The sequence below is a fragment of the Xenopus tropicalis genome, chromosome 10, assembly GCF_000004195.4.
Source record: "Xenopus tropicalis strain Nigerian chromosome 10, UCB_Xtro_10.0, whole genome shotgun sequence".
In the NCBI taxonomy this organism is placed as follows: domain Eukaryota; kingdom Metazoa; phylum Chordata; class Amphibia; order Anura; family Pipidae; genus Xenopus; species Xenopus tropicalis.
This window is the reverse complement of record NC_030686.2, coordinates 8,877,701-8,895,983: the sequence shown is the minus strand read 5'-3', so window position 1 is coordinate 8,895,983 and position 18,283 is coordinate 8,877,701. Positions and strand designations below refer to the sequence as shown.

General features: G+C 46.3%; 1 protein-coding gene across 4 annotated transcripts; it reads left to right on the top strand.

The window, feature by feature from the left end:
* The first annotated feature begins 3,093 nt into the window (after positions 1–3,093).
* Positions 3,094–16,539, top strand: wipf2 (WAS/WASL interacting protein family member 2). Of its 4 annotated transcripts, none has more exons than XM_004918685.4 (8): positions 3,094–3,209; positions 8,839–8,979; positions 11,260–11,392; positions 12,255–12,389; positions 12,660–13,262; positions 13,367–13,564; positions 14,566–14,667; positions 14,773–16,539. In XM_004918685.4, the coding sequence occupies exons 2-8, from the start codon at positions 8,917–8,919 to the stop codon at positions 14,811–14,813; spliced, it is 1,275 nt and encodes a 424-aa protein (XP_004918742.2). In that variant the 5' UTR covers positions 3,094–3,209; positions 8,839–8,916; the 3' UTR covers positions 14,814–16,539. The 4 variants fall into 4 exon arrangements, with proteins under 4 accessions (XP_004918742.2, XP_031750232.1, XP_004918743.2 ...); XM_031894372.1 differs by having other exon boundaries at positions 3,095–3,209; positions 12,657–13,262; positions 14,868–16,539; XM_004918686.4 differs by having other exon boundaries at positions 3,095–3,209; positions 12,657–13,262; positions 14,739–14,831.
* The last annotated feature ends 1,744 nt before the right edge of the window (positions 16,540–18,283 follow it).

Here is an 18,283-nt window from a genome sequence, read left to right as displayed (position 1 = left end):
CATGCACGTCTGGCATTTTGCTACAGTGTTGTTATGTTTGTTATGCTACCCCAGCAATAACCCCATGTCTGCAGGCCTGGACTGGGATTCTAAATAGGCCCTGGCATTCCAAGTACATAGAGGCCCAAACAGCCCAATAAATGGCGACGGTCTATGGCAGTGATCCCCAACCATTGGTTTGTGAGCAACATGTTACTCCGCAATCCATTGGATGTTGCTCCCAGTGGCCTCAGAGCAGGTGTTTATTTTTGAATTTCTGGCTTGGAGGCACATTTTGAAGGCAGAAAAACATGTGTCCTGCCAGAGAGAGCCTCCTGTAGTCTGCTAGCCACATTGGGCTACACAATAACCAATCACAGCCCTTTTAGTTCTCCCCCAAGGAAACTTTTTTCATGCTTGTGTTGGTCCCCAACTTTTTTAATGTTTAAATGTTGCTCACGAGTAAAAAAGTTTGGGGACCCCTGGTCTATGGCATCTTACAGCAGCCCCTCTGCCATAACCCACAGATTGCCAGGACTGGGCCTGATGCCTGTCATTTTACCCCCTGTATGGTCATATCAGCCATTCTGCTACAGTACAGTGATATAGTTCACTCAATGCAGCCTCTGTGCCATTTCTGCCAGTTTCTCTTTACACCATGTTTTTGGATCAGTATGAAGTATCATAGCCACTCACTCAAAGGAAATCTGGTCAGCTGATGGCAGTAATAACCATTGTGGGGACAGAAATGGGTGGTCTTGAACTGGGTATACAGTCATCCAAATGTGGATTATTTTTTGTGGGGGGTGCACTGGGCACAAAGGCTTCCCGAGCAGATGATTTTTAAAAAACACTTGGTTAACAGTACTATAACCAGACATGTCAGCTAACCACGTGTACATTTGTCATCTTTATGCACATCTTTATGCACAGCTGGGGTGGGGGGCAGGTCAGTATAGAGACTGGCTGGGGTGGGGGGCAGGTCAGTATAGAGACTGGCTGGGGTGGGGGGCAGGTCAGTATAGAGACTGGCTGGGGTGGGGGGCAGGTCAGTATAGAGACTGGCTGGGGTGGGGGGCAGGTCAGTATAGAGACTGGCTGGGGTGGGGGGCAGGTCAGTATAGAGACTGGCTGGGCTGGGGGGCAGGTCAGTATAGAGACTGGCTGGGGTGGGGGGCAGGTCAGTATAGAGACTGGCTGGGGTGGGGGGCAGGTCAGTATAGAGACTGGCTGGGGTGGGGGGCAGGTCAGTATAGAGACTGGCTGGGGTGGGGGGCAGGTCAGTATAGAGACTGGCTGGGGTGGGGGGCAGGTCAGTATAGAGACTGGCTGGGGTGGGCTCATTATACAAAGATGTGGAGTTGTGACATTAAGGGTGAAATCTGAGAGATATTGGTAGTATGACTGGTGTCTGTGGGATCTGGGATGGGAGCGCTGTGCTTGGTCAGACGGACTAGTTATTACAAATATATATCCAAGTACATTAACGGTAAGTTTGTGATACTAGTAATGGCCTAGGCTGGTGAAACACAGACCAGGCGGGAGCCCTAACTCTGTCAGTTATTTCCTCTTCGCTCTCGATGGCAGCATGAAAAATGGTCTTAAAAATGTCCAGAGTGGTTCATTATTACAGATGTCTATCCTTTATACAGGAGAATTTTGGCCACGTCCTGATCATAGGGTTGCCACCTGCAGGGCCACCATCAGAAATCACGGGGCCCTTCACAGCAAAATTTTCTGGGCCCCCCCTCCTCCCACGCCCTGCCCCCCAATGGCCCCCAGTGACCCATCCCACAGACACACAGACATTAATAGCCAGGGCCCCCTAAAACATTGATATCCAGCATCCCCCCTGCATCCTCCAGCTCCCCCCCCACAGCATCCTCCAGCTCCCCCCCACAGCATCCTGCAGCTCCCCCACACAGCATCCTGCAGCTCCCCCACACAGCATCCTCCAGCTCCCCCCACAGCATCCTCCAGCTCCTCCCCACAGCATCCTCCAGCTCCTCCCGCAGCGTCCCTCCCAGCATCCTCCAACTCCCACCCCCCCAAGCATCCTCTGGCTCCCCCCTTGCTCCCACCAGCATCCTCCAGCTCCCCACAGCGACTTCTTGCGACTCCACCCTCTTGATATGTGCACCGGCTTCCCTCAGCATCTGCACAGCTCCCCCCCAGCGTCCTCCTGCAGCTCCCCCCCCACCCAGTGACCTCCTCCGGCTCCCCTGCGGCTTCCTCCAGTTCCCCCCCAGCGACTTCCTTCAGCTCCTTCGGCTTTGGATTCACCCGGCTGTGTCCTCTTCATATGTGCCTGACCCCCCGCTGCATCTGTACTGACGCATGGGGCGCAACCCATCAAATTTCCCGCTGGCGACTAATGACAGGGCCCGTGCTAAAAAAAACTGTATCGCAGCCGGACCCTCTTTAAAGCAACGATCGTCCGGGCCCTGGACCGCTGTCCCCCCGTGCCCCCCTGATGGCGGCCCTGGCCACCTGGCCAGTAAAAACGAGGCTTGATGCCAATGTTATTAATAGGGAAAAATGTTTAAACTATAGAAAGGTATTTTCTGCCCTCCTGGCTCTGCCCATCTCTACCTGAATCTGGGGGCAATTTGGGGTTTAGGTCTTTTAAATTATGGGATTGTCTGAGCTGTAACTATGGATGTATAGGGACAAAACATCATGATTTCCAACCCAAATCACCCTATGAACGGGCTTAATAGCTTGATCTAAATCCTTAAATGCTGTTATGAGGCAGCAATAAAGTACTTTATACCAAAGATATACTGTCCCTTTAATAAAAGCAGATCCAACAACATATAGCAAAGCACTTGGCAAGGAGATAGGAGACACAAAAATACATCAAGTTAAAGGTTAAATTTCCCTTTAAAATGTCAACCAAAAAATGAAGCAGAAAGGATAGAAAAGTCCCACGACAACTTGAAATTAGCCATCCTTCCTATCTAATAAGGTGACCTTTACAAAGATGGCGGATTTTCGTATAGTTATACACAGCCAGGACGCTTTCCCCCTGTTTTGACCTTCCCAACATGGCGCCGCTTCGCTTCTTACATACCGCAGGGAGCGGATGACGTAATGACGTGAGGAACGGGGACGCCCTCAGCCCCCTTGCGGTGACTCCATTTTGTGCGAGTGGGCGAAATTGCTGCTTCTATTTCCGGGTTGGCGGAAAGCGGCGGAGACCGGAAATCGGAGGCGACAGCGGAGAGAGGGTAAGAGAGTTACTGAGTGAGCAGCGAGTCCCTGTGGCAATAGGGCAGCGGATGAGGGGAAGGCGGGCATTGCGCTGGGTATAAGGCTGAGTAGTAACCAATAGGCAGGAGATTACACTTGGGGGTACATGCAGGGTAGCAGGTTGGGGTATAGGGGTGTGTGGTGCTGCCGGGCTGGGACTGCTGCTCATACTTTGCTGTATCCTCTATTAGACACATAGGGATGTGGGAGTTGTAGTTACTGTTACTACGAGACAGCTCAGGGCACATAGAGACGCTATAGTGTTATTGGCAGGGTTACATGGGAGTCTGAAGGTTTGGCTATTAACTGTATGACTTGCATGTGTATTGGGATTGTTTATGCCAGCACTGTGCCACATTACATGCCAATACTGTGCCACATTACATGCCAATACTGTGCCACATTACATGCCAATACTGTGCCACATTACATGCCAATACTGTGCCGCATTACATGCCAATACTGTGCCACATTACATGCCAATACTGTGCCGCATTACATGCCAATACTGTGCCGCATTACATGCCAATACTGTGCCCGATTACATGCCAATAACTGTGCCGCATTACATGCCAATTTACCTGTGCCGCGATTACATGCCAATACTGGTGCCAGCATTACATGCCATACTGTGCCGCGATACATGCCCAATACCGGGGCCACATTTACATGCCAATACCGGGCCACATTACATGCCAATACCGGGCCACATTACATGCCAATACCGGGCCACATTACATGCCAATACCGGGCCACATTACATGCCAATACCGGGCCACATTACATGCCAATACCGGGCCACATTACATGCCAATACCGGGCCACATTACATGCCAATACCGGGCCACATTACATGCCAATACCGTGGCCACATTACATGCCAATACCGTGCCACATTACATGCCAATACCGTGCCACATTACATGCCAATACCGTGCCACATTACATGCCAATACCGTGCCACATTACATGCCAATACCGTGCCACATTACATGCCAATACCGTGCCACATTACATGCCAGCACCGTGCCACATTACATGCCAGCACCGTGCCACATTACATGCCAGCACCGTGCCACATTACATGCCAGCACCGTGCCACATTACATGCCAGCACCGTGCCACATTACATGCCAGCACCGTGCCACATTACATGCCAGCACCGTGCCACATTACATGCCAGCACCGTGCCACATTACATGCCAGCACCGTGCCACATTACATGCCAGCACTGTGCCACATTACATGCCAGCACTGTGCCACATTACATGCCAGCACTGTGCCACATTACATGCCAGCACTGTGCCACATTACATGCCAGCACTGTGCCACATTACATGCCAGCACTGTGCCACATTACATGCCAGCACTGTGCCACATTACATGCCAGCACTGTGCCACATTACATGCCAGCACTGTGCCACGCAGGTGCTACATGCGCGGGGCCCTGCAGGTGCTACATGCGCGGGCCCTTAGGAACCCATTCTATAGCTAAAAGTGGTCACTTATTAGGGCAATAACACGGGGAGATCTAGAATGTAAATAGCCGGTGTTGATTAAATACGTGGCGCCGACAACGAAGATTTGACGCACGGCGCCTAATCTCCCTGTGTGTCACTGCCCTTAGGGAAAAGACACACAGAGCTACTAGTAGCAGCTACTTGTCACGGCTACTAAAACAGACAGTGCTGATCATTTACTGATAATTGTCTCTACGTGTGTTTTAGCAGAGGCAACTCTCAGTATTGTCTATGGCAGGGGATTTTCTGGAGTTTAGTAGATGTGACAAGTAGCTGCTACTAAGTAGCTCTGTGTGTCTTCACCCTTAACTTACACTTATCACTTTCCACTTTCTCAGAGCCCGGTGTCAACAATGAAAATCAAAAGCACAGGTTGAGAATTGAAAACTCAGCTAAGTGCCGGCCATTTTTACTGCACAACTGTAGACTTGTTGTTACATGGTGTTAGGTCTTTGGCACTTGGGTGTTTGGGGTGCAACTGCCCCTGTGTCAGGCAGAGAGCTTTTCATTGATTAACATTACAACTAGTGTCAGGCAAACCCCCTGTGTGGTTTTAAAGGGGATCCATATTCTCCTCCTTAAAGGGGAACTCCACCCAAACAACTTGAGCTTTTGGAAAAGTAAACATAATTTCAAGCAACTTTACAATATGCATCAGTTAAATAATATGCAGCCTTTTCATGATGTTTAATGTAATAATCTGGTTTGGAACACTTCCCTAAGCCCCACCCCCTGTTCCCCTGCTGGTCTGGCTGACTACTTTGTGACTCAAATAAACTGTAACAGTAGCGCCTGTCCCTCAGCCTGCCTCCTCCCAATCCCACAATTCCCTGCTGCACACGTGATGTCAATAAGGAAAGGAACATCCCAGTGCAATGCATTGTGGGTTATGTAGTTCCTGCATGCTGTCTGTAAGCTGGGGAGAAGTTGTTACAATGTGTAACATCAGTGTTTTAGTCCCTCCTCCCCTGCCAGGATTACAAATGATGCAGAAAGAGTAGAACAGTTTTGCAGTTGGATTTCAGCATATAAAAATGGGATTTATTCCTACTGTTTGAAGGAACAGATTACAGGGATAGGGATATTAGGGGTTTCTGTGTTGTGTGGGTTGAAATCCAGAGTTCCCCTTTAATGGCATCAGTGTCTATCAGAACTGCTGCTTTGTATAAAACTAATGAATCTGGAAGGCTCTCCTGATGCTTCTCTGCTCAAAGTACGACAGCAGTGAAGCTTCCTTTATGTACAATCATTAATGTGTAAACTGCTGCTATCATGAAATCTAAACAAAAAAATCAAAATTGTAAATGTTCTCTGCTGAGCCGTTGCAGATTGGGTGTTTTTGTGCAGCATTTTAACTTCCACCCTGTCTTATGCTGGGAGGAGACTTGACAGCAGCCTTGCAAAGATTTGTGGGAAAATGCCTGAGAAAGGGACAGACTAGGTGTATGGATTGGTAGCTCAGCCCTGGATGGGGTCAGGCCTGGGAGGTTGCGTTTCCCCCATCCCAGTTTTAATAATTGCCATTTTGGGTGGCACCGATTTGCCCATATTTACAGATATTTGGCAGTTTGCCTCACCCTGCCTTCCCATAAATTGCAAAATAAAAGAGAGGGCCCTGGGGGAGTGACTGCATACCTCTCCTACATACCTCACTTAGAGGGAGCTACAAAACATCCAAAAATGAAGATTATCTTGAAAAGTGAATTATAGCTACGGTTCAGCACACAATCCCATTGGCTGCTTGTGCAAATAGTCATTTTCATTTTGTGGCGTGACTATTCATATGCATTCTGCTTTGTGCTAATATATATATATATATATATAATATATATATGTTGCTCCATAAAAGCAGCTTGCTGTCATAAAGGGGAACTAAACACGGACAGTGTGTTTTTTTGTTTTTTTTTACATTTTTATTGAATTTTGACAGTACAAAAAGATATAGAACTCTCGGAAACATGATTGTGATATCAATATAGATAATAAATTGGCTTATTGTGCAGCATTTACACCCTATGTCTTTATGTTTTGGGTTTTACCAGCCCAAGGCAAGCCCTTTAGCAGTGAAGACCTGTGCCCGAAGATTCCCCCACATACTCTGTGCTGCTGTCACTTACCTGAGCTTAGGGACCCACTCACAATATAATGTGTATATATAGAATATAAATGTCACAATATAAGGCTGATTAATTAATTCTGATTATTAGTACAGGACAAGTCAGAAACCAGTGCAGTTTTTATCAAAAATTGATAATCAGCTTCTATGACGTGCAAACCTTCTGCTTGATGATTTGGGCCAACTCCTAAGCTTCTCAGAGCGCACTGAGCATGTGCAGTGCCACCGACACTCCTAACAAAACCCTCATAACCTCCAGTGCCCTCAGTTGCATCAGGAGACGATCGTAAACAAGTACACACATAGTTTTTCCCATGATTGGTTTCCACTTTCCAGCAGTTTAAAGGAATACTGTCATGGGAAAACGTTTTTTTTTTCAGTTAATAGAGCTTCTCCAGCAGAATCCTGCATTGTAATCTGTTTTCCCATGGGGCTAGCCATATTCTTCATTTCCCAGGGTGCCACAGCCACGTGACCTGTGGTCTGATAAACTTTACTCACACTTTACTGCTGCGCTGCAAGTTGGAGTGATATCCCCCCCCTCACCCCAAGCAGCCAATCAGCAGAACAATGGGAAGGGAGCAAGATAGCAGCTCCCAGTAGGTATCAGAATAGCACTCAATAGTAAGAAATCCAAGTCTGGCTTGGGACTCCTCCAGTTACATGGGAGTAGGAGAAACAATAGGTTAGCTGAAAGCCGTTCTAATCTGTAGCGCTGGCTGAAAGCTCAGACTCAGGCACACTTTACTGCTGCGCTGCAAGTTGGAGTGATACTCACCCCCACCAGCCGATCAGCAGAACAATGGGAAGGGAGCAAGATAGCAGCTCCCAGTAGGTATCAGAATAGCACTCAATAGTAAGAAATTCAAGTCCGGCTTGGGACTCCTCCAGTTACATGGGAGTAGGAGAAACAATAGGTTAGCTGAAAGCAGTTCTAATGTGTAGCGCTGGCTGAAAGCTTAGACTCAGGCACACTGCACTGAGATGGCGCCTACACACCAATATTACATTTTTAAAAAAAATCGCCACGTGTTTGTTCGCCCTAAGTGTAGGAATGTACATTGGGACTATCATTAGTAAACCTTGTTAGGTAAATTATTGTAATGGTGACATTATCCCTGGCTATATCTTCTGCTTGCGTGTATGGTGGGAGACGAGGCGACCGGATATGTCGTCTCGTTGATCAGGCAGGTCTGAAAATGTTGATTGGCTGCCTTTGAAGGTGCCCGCACATCGCAAACGTTAATGGTGAATCTTTAGATAGGGGTAAAGGTGGGCAATATCAGGAGAATCCAGGGTAGTTCGATCGTTTGGCCCTGGGCCCAAACGACCAAATTATAATAATGGGTATAGGTAAAGTCGGTCCGGGGACTACATCAACGAGCCGATGCGGTCCCCGATCTGACGAGATTTTCTAACCTGCCCGATCGAGATCTGCCTGATTTCAGGCCAGATATCGGTCGGGCAGGCCTGTCGGAAGTGCCGATACACGGGCCGATAAGCTGCCGAATCGGTCTAAGGGACCAATATCAGCAGCTACTATCGGCCCGTGTATGGGGAACTTAAGAATTCCATTGTTTTTACCTGCAAATCTGACGATTCAACTGTTTTCATCAGCAGCGAATGATCTTTCTCACGAACAATGGTCTTGGGAGAGACCGTAATTACAGCGTGCATGGCCAGCTTTAAAGCCCAGTTATTAGACTTTGTTGTGTGACTTGTGTTGCAATAACTTGTATTTCTGCATGTGGGATTTCCTTGGGTGACTTTTGTGCTAGTTGTTGCCTCCAGGAGCGCAGGAGCAGGATACCAATTATATATATATATAATATACATACGCCTGTATTGACTTTATGCACACACACACACACTCGCTCCTGGTAACACTGTGCTGCTATGTTATCAGCTCTCTGTTTGCGCATTAGGCTGGTCTGTTCAATTACAGCGCATGTTTCTGTTCTATTGCAACAGGTTTTGCGTGCAGCCCTCCTCCACCCCTTTTCAGGGGCTGGCCAGAGGAACAAGGAAGAGCTTCAGTCTATCGGCAGGATGCCCATCCCACCACCACCCCCCCCACCTCCGGGGCCACCTCCGCCACCAACCTTTGCTCAGGTATGTTTAATTTGGGAGCAGCTGGGATATGATCACTTTGCTTTAACTTGTCACTTTACAGCCATATTGATTAAAGGGATTGTTTGCATCTAGATTTGCTATTAGGAACACAAGGAAACTCTGTAGATTCCTTTTAGCTGAACTTTACACCGCTATGCCTGTGCCATATCTGTATCAATGTAGATGTAGAGAGTAAAATTCTGAGACCATTTGCAATTGGTCTTCATATTTTATTATGTGTGGTTTTTAAATTATTTAGATTTAGTTTAGCAGCTCCAGTTTGGAATTTTAGCAGCTAACTGGTTGCTAGGGTCCAAATTACCCTAGTAACCAAGCAGCAGTGTGAGTGAGACATTAGAATATGAATAGGAGAGGGACTAAATAGAAAGATAAGTAATCAAATAGAACAATAACAATAAAATTGTAGCCTCACAGACTGATAGTTTTCTGGCTTCTGGGGTCAGTGACCCCCATTTAATAGCTGGAAAGAGTGGGAAGAAGAAGGCAAATAATTCATAAACTATAAAAAATTAAGAACAAATGAAAAGCTGCTAAAAACTAACACTGAAAGTTAATTGGGGTGAAATACCCCTTTAATAAGCGCTATAATGTTCAGGTGGTTGGTGTTCTTTCAGTGGGACCAATAGGGGCACACAGGGAGGTACTGGCAGAATCATTAAAGGGTTTTTTTTTACCTTTAAATTAACTTTTAGTATGTTGTGTGATATTCTGAAACAATTAGCAATTGGTTTTCACTTTTTATTATCTGGTGTTTTTTGTATTATTCAGCCCTTTCTTTAGTAGCTCTCCAGTTTGGAATTTTAGCAGCTATATGGTTGCTAGGGTACAAATTATCCTAGCAACCAGGCAGTGGTTTAAATAAGAAACTGGAATATGATTAGGAAAGGGTCTGAATAGACAGATAAGTAGCAAAAACAATAAAATTGTAGCTTCAAAGAGCAATACAAAAAAAAAATCATGAAAGAATGAAGACCAACTGTAACTATACTAAGTAGCTCTGTGTGTCTTCACCCTTAGGGCTCTGGCACACGGGGAGATTAGTCGCCCGCGGCAAAACTCCCTGTTCGCGAACATGTAAGTCGCCGGCGGGATGGCAGACGCGGGCCGATTTCGCGCAAATCGCCCCGCCGCGTCTCGCGAGTCTTTTTCGGCGATTTCCCGAAATCGCCCTGCCGCGTCTGCCATCCTGCCGGCGACTTACGTGTTCACCGGTGGGATGGCAGGGGTAGGCAACTCGGGGAGATTAGTCGCCCGCGAACAGGGAGTTTTGCCGTGGGCGACTAATCTCCCCGTGTGCCAGAGCCCTTAGGATGAAGACACACAGAGCTACTAGTAGCAGCTACTTCTTCACAGCTACTTCTTCACAGCTACTAGACACCAGAAAATTCCCTGCCATAGACAATACTGAGAATTGCCTCTGCTAAACACACATAGAGACAATTATCAGTAAATGATCAGCATTGTCTATTTTAATAGCCGTGACAAGTAGCTGCTACTAGTAGCTCTGTGTGTCTTCACCCTTTGAGCAAGACCCCACGAAGCGACTTACTCGCCCGTGATAGATCGCTGCTATTGCGGGTGAGTAACCGCTCCAAAAAGGGTTTCCACCGGCAACAATAGAAGTCACAGTGGAAGGCCCTTTGCATTGCTTCGGTTTCCGAAGTCACGTTTCCTCCTGCAGGCGGGTAAGTCGTTCCATGGTGACTTGCCCTTTGGGAAAGAACCCACAGAGTGGTTGAGTCATCCGCGATGGATCTCTGCTATCGTAGGCAACAAACCTCTCCAAAAACGCTTTCCACTGTCAAGAGTAGGAGTCGCCGGTGGAAAGCCCCTCAAATCTCTTTGGTAATCCGAAGTTGCACAAAGTTTCCTCCTGTAGCAACTTGACGCAACTTTGGATTACCAAAGCTGTGCGAACAGATTTGCACCCCCCTACCAGCGATTAGTCTTCTAATAATCATAATAGAACCCCCCTGTGATATATAACCCCTTTGGACAGGGGCTTGTAGTTGGGTTTTGAACACACAGAATGGCTTTAGTACAGAGTAATGCTGCAGAAAACCCTATTACTGTATCACTGGAACATCTAAAACTAAACCAATTAGGAGGCACATTAGTTTCTCTAATAAAGCTACTTTTCATGCTCTATCCCTCAATCATTTTTAGGTGCTAAACTTTTATATTTTGCTCACAGTCTCACTTTTTCATTGTTAACAAATAATCGATGATCATTTTAAACCTGCTTCTGTTTTCCCACAGGCTAACACGGAACCCCCCAAACTGAGAAAAGATGAGCAGAAGGGCAGAGGTGCTTTGCTCAGCGACATTTGCAAGGGAACCAGGCTGAAGAAAACAACAGGGGTTAATGATAGGAGTGCCCCAGTACTGGAGAGTATGTGAATATTTTATTGGCAGTAATAGGGGAATTGCTTATGGGGCAGATTACATTCGAATATGTGTGGTGTAGACCGGGACAAAAAATGTGTAGCTTCTGCTTGTTTTTATGTGTTTTTGCTGCTAAGGACAATTTTTTTTTTGTTCACTTGGCAGCATTCCAGACTGATAATTAAAGAGCATTTGTTGATCCCTCTCCTCTTTGTCCTATATCTGAAATGACAGGCACTGCATTGGCCTGCGTGCAGACATAGGTTGTGAATTTGAATTTTGGTGTGAAAATGTACATTCTAGAGTTTCTGTGCTGATATCCGCTCCGTGTGTCTGCACATTGGGTGATTGTAGTTAGACACAGGTGGGGAAATGGCCAGTCTGTCCACGATACTCACATATGCCCATCTAAAGTGGATGATATCTTTTTAATCTGATTGTTTGGCCCTAGGGCCGAAGGTTCGCATTACAATGAATGGGATAGGAGCTGTTGGAGGAAGGACCAAATCAACAAGGTGATGTGTTCCTTGATTGGACAGGAAAATTTAAGCCTGTCCAATCGACATCTGCCTGATTGTCGCCCAGATACCAGTTGGGAAGGCCTGTCAGAGGGCTCCATACACGGGTAGATAAACTGCCGAAATGGTCCGAAGGACCCAAATCTGCAGCGATGGAAATGTGGTAGAAATGGAATAAAGGTTAAAATGTAGCTTACTAGTGCATTGTACTAGTATATGTCATTTTAATAATGTATGCACATCCATATGTGCTGCTGTGGTCTCTCATTCTTCATCTTTATTGACTGCTTTGTTTACTGCATATGTATTTTGCAAAACGTATTCATTTTATTTTCTTATTTTTTTTCTCAGCACCTAAAGGTGGGGGTGGAGGAGGAGGTGGTCCTGGTTTTGGACCCACCCCAGGAATGGCTTTGCAGCCCAAAGGAGGCCTTTTTGCAGGAGGAGTCCCCAAGTTGCGAGCTGTGGGGACTAAGGATAGTCCAGGTAAAAACAAGAATGTTGATTTGAATATGCGATAAAAATGCGTTTTTATCTGTTACTGTGGGTGCAGACCCCATGTCTGTTTTAAATGGGGGTCCGCACCCACAGTAACGGATAAAAACACAGCATTTTTTCCCAGCTGTGCAAACCATGCTGTGGTTTGCACAGCTGGGAAAAGGGAATTCACAAACTGACTCTGATATCTGTGTGTATGAAGCCTTAAAGATCTTAACAGATACTGTTTTTTTCTCTATATTTTTTTTTTACCAGAAGGCCGCTCATCTGCTCCTGTTGCTCGTTCAGCAGCACCCCGGCCCCCGGTGTCAGGAGGAAGGCCCCAGGATGACACAGACGGTAGTAGCCGCTCTTCACCACCAGAAGTGGGACGTGCCCATCGGCCATCCCTGCCAGACCTCTCTCGTCCTCCCAGTTCCACCAGCTCGGGCATGAAGCACAGTTCATCTGCTCCTCCCCCACCACCACCTGGACGAAGACAGGCTGGTGCTCCTCCTGCACCCTCCCAAAATGCCAAACCTTACAACAGAGAGAAACCTCTACCCCCAACTCCAGGGCACCGTGCACCTGCTGCACCCCCAGTGAAGCCTCCACCTTCTCCACTTAACGCACGTGCCCCCGGCACACAAAGCCAGCCACCGCCACCTCCTCCATACAGGCAACCCCCTTCTTCCCTTAATGGACCGCCTAGTCCCATAAATGAGCCTGCACCAGTGTTACCCCAGAGGCACAACTCACTTCATAGGAAAACTGCTGGACCTGTGAGAGGACTAGCACCCCCACCTCCACAATCAGCCAATTTATCTCCTGGGGGCAACAGACCACCTCCGCCAGCTAGAGATCCCCCAGGCAGAGGAGCAGGTAAGAACACTCACTGTTTAGCCCAATTAGTGAATCTATAACTTAGCTTAGTAAAGAAAGTATAAGAGGAAGCATTTTCTTTAGTAACAACATTTACATTGCAGCTCCTCCGCCACCCCCACCTATAGTGCGTAATGGAGGCCGGGATGCACCACCACCTCCACCACCCCCTTACAGAATGCATTGCATCTCTGAGAGCTCCCAGAACAGGGCCAAGCCTCCTCCGCCTCCATCTCGGACCCCCTCAGGACCACCACCGCCACCTCCTCCTGTCAGGAATGGAATGTTAAATACCTGGAAAGGTAAAAATATATACCACAATATTTAAAAGTCATATTTATTTGTTGCTCTAAGTTATTCTACTAGCTAGGTCTGTAACTTTGTATCCAATCACATTTCAGTCCTATTCTGTAACTATCTTGAACCATTGGAAGGGAAGAAACTATTGTTTACTTGTTTTTTTGAGTTTGAGGTTCAGTGTAAAGGTTGTAGCTGCTGATATCAGTCCCTTAGACCGATTCGGCAGCTAATCGGCACGTGTATGGGCACTACCGACGGGCCTGCCCGGCCGATATCTGGCCTGAAATCGGGCAGATTAAAAAATCTAGTCGGATCGGGGACCGCATTGGCTCGTTGATGCGGTCCCCGGACCGACTTTTTCTATACCCGTCGTTATAATGGGGCCAAACAATCGAATTAGCCTGGATTCTCCTGATATTGCCCACCCGTGGGTGGGCGATATCAGAAGAAGATCCACTCACTTGGCGACATCGCCAAGCAAGCGGATCTGAAGGTGTATGAGCACCTTTACAGACATACTTCTACAAAATATAGATTAGTCTTCTGGCAAAGAGAGAATTAAAACCAGCGATAGATTCTTTGATTGGCACATAATCGCTGGCTGAAGTTCTTAGCCAGTTTTCTTGATTACAATACTAATAATTCACACAGCATTGGCAGGAGGTCCATAGCGACGGCAGTTCCCTTTGAAAGCAATCAGGGGCTCTTTGGAGTATGGACGAACGAGATACTGGAATAAATGAGAATAGCACAAAAGCTACAAAAATAGAGATAAACGGATCAGTCAGAAAAGGCTAAACTGGGTCGACTAGCAGAGTTTCGAAAGGAACGGAGAATGTATTTATTTTTGAATAAAAAGGGTTTATCAGTATTTCATATCAAATGTGAATCTACCCACTGTGTTGATGAGCCATTTCCCAGAAGCACCTGTGACATGTTCTGACACCCTCTGCACAAGCTGCTAAACAGAAAGAATCCTATCACCGAATGCTTTTCTCTCTAGATGATTTTGAAGCAAAATATTCCTTTCATTCCGTGGATGATTTTCCCGCCCCTGAAGACTACAGACCCTTCCAGAAAGTCTATCCAAGCAAAACCATCAGAGGTGAGACCAACAGATGCACTGGGTTTATGGCATTTATATAGTGACACCATTATAGCCTTTAAGTAACTCAGCTTGTTGATCTGTCTTTTCAACTGTCTTTCACAGCCACGCGTGGAGCCCCTCCTCTTCCTCCTATCCCGAGGTGAAAATTGTCACGATGCCTGTACCCTGATCCCTTGCCTTGTCCTTCCTTTTACCGGCTCATTCCTTCGGGGCCGTTTCAGCATGAAGACACTTTGGTTCAGGAACAAGAGGATCCAGGATACACCTTCCTGCCTGTCTATGCATTCCTCACCCCCATCTCCGCCTCTAGCTCCTCACCACTCCTTGCACGCGAGGGGATGTCACGCGGCTCATACTCAAGGCTCTAACTGGCAAGTGGGACATGTAAAGCCAGCATCTGGACATGTTGCATTAGACATTTTCCTTCTAATATTAATCTACGTTAGACTTAACAAATCATTAATTTCAGTAATTCCAGGAGAATGTGGGTGATATAACACTAGTAATGGGTTTGCGAAACTCCACAGATGTAGCCCACTGTGCAGGCTGAACTGGAGAGAGTCAGCTTATACTTTATAGGAAAACAATATGGAGACTTATATTGCTCTGGATGGGTGGAGGTGCCAACTGTAACACGCTGCTACCCCCTTCTAGGCTGCATTCTTCCCATGGTGCACTTTCGGACTGTTACCTATAGAAAAGGTGCAAATAAAACAAGTCATTAGAATGGAACAATGACCCCTGCCCCATTTTGGACTTTTTTGGGAGCAGTTTCATGCAGGCCTTGCCGAATCTCACAAGCTTCTGCTAAGTACACCCTTGTCACGGTGTGTTTTGGAGAAAGAGGGAAGGAAAGGGGAATAATGCCTGTTGCAGGATTTGGCCTCTGGACATGGAGGTGATTCTTAGCAGTTATGTAGTAAGGTGAGAATATTTCCATGCAGGGCGCTTGGGTTTGTATATCGATTAAGGTGATGGTGATAACCGGTTTGGGACTATCCTTGTACTTTATTGACTTTCTATGCAGAATATATAGGTCTGAGATGAGGGCTGTTCCATAGGTGGTAAAGAGGCTTCAGGGTAGTAGCCATATTTACTCCTGGATACTCCTTGCTTTCTATTGGCAACTTTTATTCCTCATCTCTCCTTCCTTTCCCTAATCCTTCACGCCTTCCTGTTTCTCCTGTTTCCTACATCATTCCTATAACGCACTGCAGAATGTCTATACAAGAAGCGCACTGTGCAAAGGGGAAGCAAAGCTAAAATACCCGCCCGCCACAATGGACACTAATGTTAAACTATATTTTTGTGTGAAAGACAATGTCGCAGTGTTCACATGTGTGGAATCATTTCCATTCACTTGCATACACTAATGGATGCCATTGCCTGCTCTGGTTTTGGAAGGTTGGGGGGGGGGAATCGCTATCCCCCTGTGCTCCGATATGAAAGGAAATGGGAGATTTCCCTCAGCCTGCCAAAATACATCTGGAAATTGGCCTGTGAATACTTCAGCATTATCTTTTGGGATACTTTTGACTATTTTTGTGCCCCTTTAATAAAGGTATGTAAGGTTTGTCTAATTTTAGGCATGTACAGTACTTTTTTTTTTTTTTTCTCTTTTTTTTTTAAAAGGTCACCATTAGTTTTTTTTTGTATATAAAATATTCTGCGAAATTATATAATTTGTACATCTTGTCTATAACTCTCGATGTCATCAATGAGCCATTGCCCTGAGCTGGCGATAAGTGTCAGGTAACACTAATGTCTAGTTTTGGCTCTCACTGGAGTACGAAATTAGCTTTCTCTGTTTCTTTTGCTCTCATTTACGTGTAAAGGGTAATGTAATAAAAAGCAAAACGTTTGCACCTAGTTTGCTTTTCCCCTGCTAATTGGGATCTGCTCCCCTGCTGTTTGGTTGCTATGGGTTACTAAACCTGCAGCAGGCTTGCACCTTTTATTAATGGCAGACAGTGCGATTTTGGGCTTTTTGACACCCGAGCAGAGGAGAAGGGGGGGACAAAACACTTAAAAACCACCTCCCAATAACTGTGAATGAGAATCAAGGGCAAATGCTGGGTCCTGTGGCTCTGTCCTCACCCTGTCTGCCATTAGCCTTACGTTATGGGGGTTTTATATTATTAATCGTTGAATTCACATTGAATGTAAACGTGAAAAACACCCAATAATTTACAAATATGCATTTATTACAGTTCATGTAACTGCCTGCAGAATGTGCTTTTGTGGGTAGGGTTGAACAGTGGCCCTTGGGGATTAATCACAGCTACAATTGTAATGACAAAGTCTTCAGTATAAACGGTTTTGTAACACCAGTTTAAAGGGGAAGTTGGCCTTTTTTAAACTTTCTACCTTTTCTGTCCATGTTGCCAAAATAACCATTTAAAAAAATACATATTTCTAGTTTTATATAGTGATGTAAATGTAGTGTTCATTCATTCGGCTGGGCTTCTGCATCCCACTGGAGGAGGGAGACAACTTCTTGCATCCAGTTATCGCCTGGAAAAGGATTGGGCAACACAATTGAGGGGCAGGTGGGTTTGGGCCGCCAATTTAGCCCTTACTACACACAGAACCATCCCTTCCCAATCTCTTCCCGGCGTTATTTCCTGGTGCCATTTCCTCCAGCACTCGCTTCTATAGACTTGCACCCACCTTGCCTCTCCTGTGACATCAGATAAGGGTGCATTGGGTGCTGGTATATAGATGGTAGCAGGCTGGGGCTGAAACGGGGTGGGTTAGGGTCAGTTTGGGTCAAGCACTTGTTGACTTGCTCATCACTATTGCACAATCTTCTGTGCTTTCCCTGTTCCTTCTCTGCTTATTTGCATAGTGTGATTCATATTTCTAGCTAATTAGTGTTGTGCTAACGAGTAATATTGAGGAGATGGAGCATGTGCAGTAGGATAAGCTCTCCCCACCCCGTTGCCTCCAGCCTACAGAGCTTGACCTGCTGATTGTATGAGCACCATCTTTATAAGACAAACTAGCAATTTTTGAAAAATAAAATCCCTTATGATGATTATGGCAATATGGACAGAATAAGGAGGTTCAACTACTTACCCCCCTTGAAGCTGTGTAGCATAAACCATGAATTATAGAACGTTTGACCTGTTTTAATGAGACGGGACAACATTTTCTTCACATTGAGACTGTTTCCAGTTGGAATCTTGGCACTTACCAGATTACAGTTGGGCAAGTAGGCACGTGTCAGCCAGCCGTCATTAACTGAGCAATTAATGGTTTCCAAGCTTGATGTGACCTGTTAAGACAGCCACGGCCTGGTGAAAGCTGCTGACTTGGCCCCTCCAGACCTGATTAGCCCTCCTTATGACCTACCTGATTGATACCAGGCCAAAAATTGCCAGATATCTATGGGGCAGGTCTCCCTATTACCCCCTGTCACTGGCCGGGGCGGAATGATTGGATCGTTTTGGCACAGTGCGCCGGTGGTCAAACAAGGTAAAGATCAGCTTGGCAATGTATTTGGCAAACTTCATCAAATGAGTGGTTCTTATAATGTATGCCCAGATTATATGTGTCCTCTCCTGGCACGTTTGGACCTCTGTATATATTAAAGTAGGCCATAAGTCTGTCC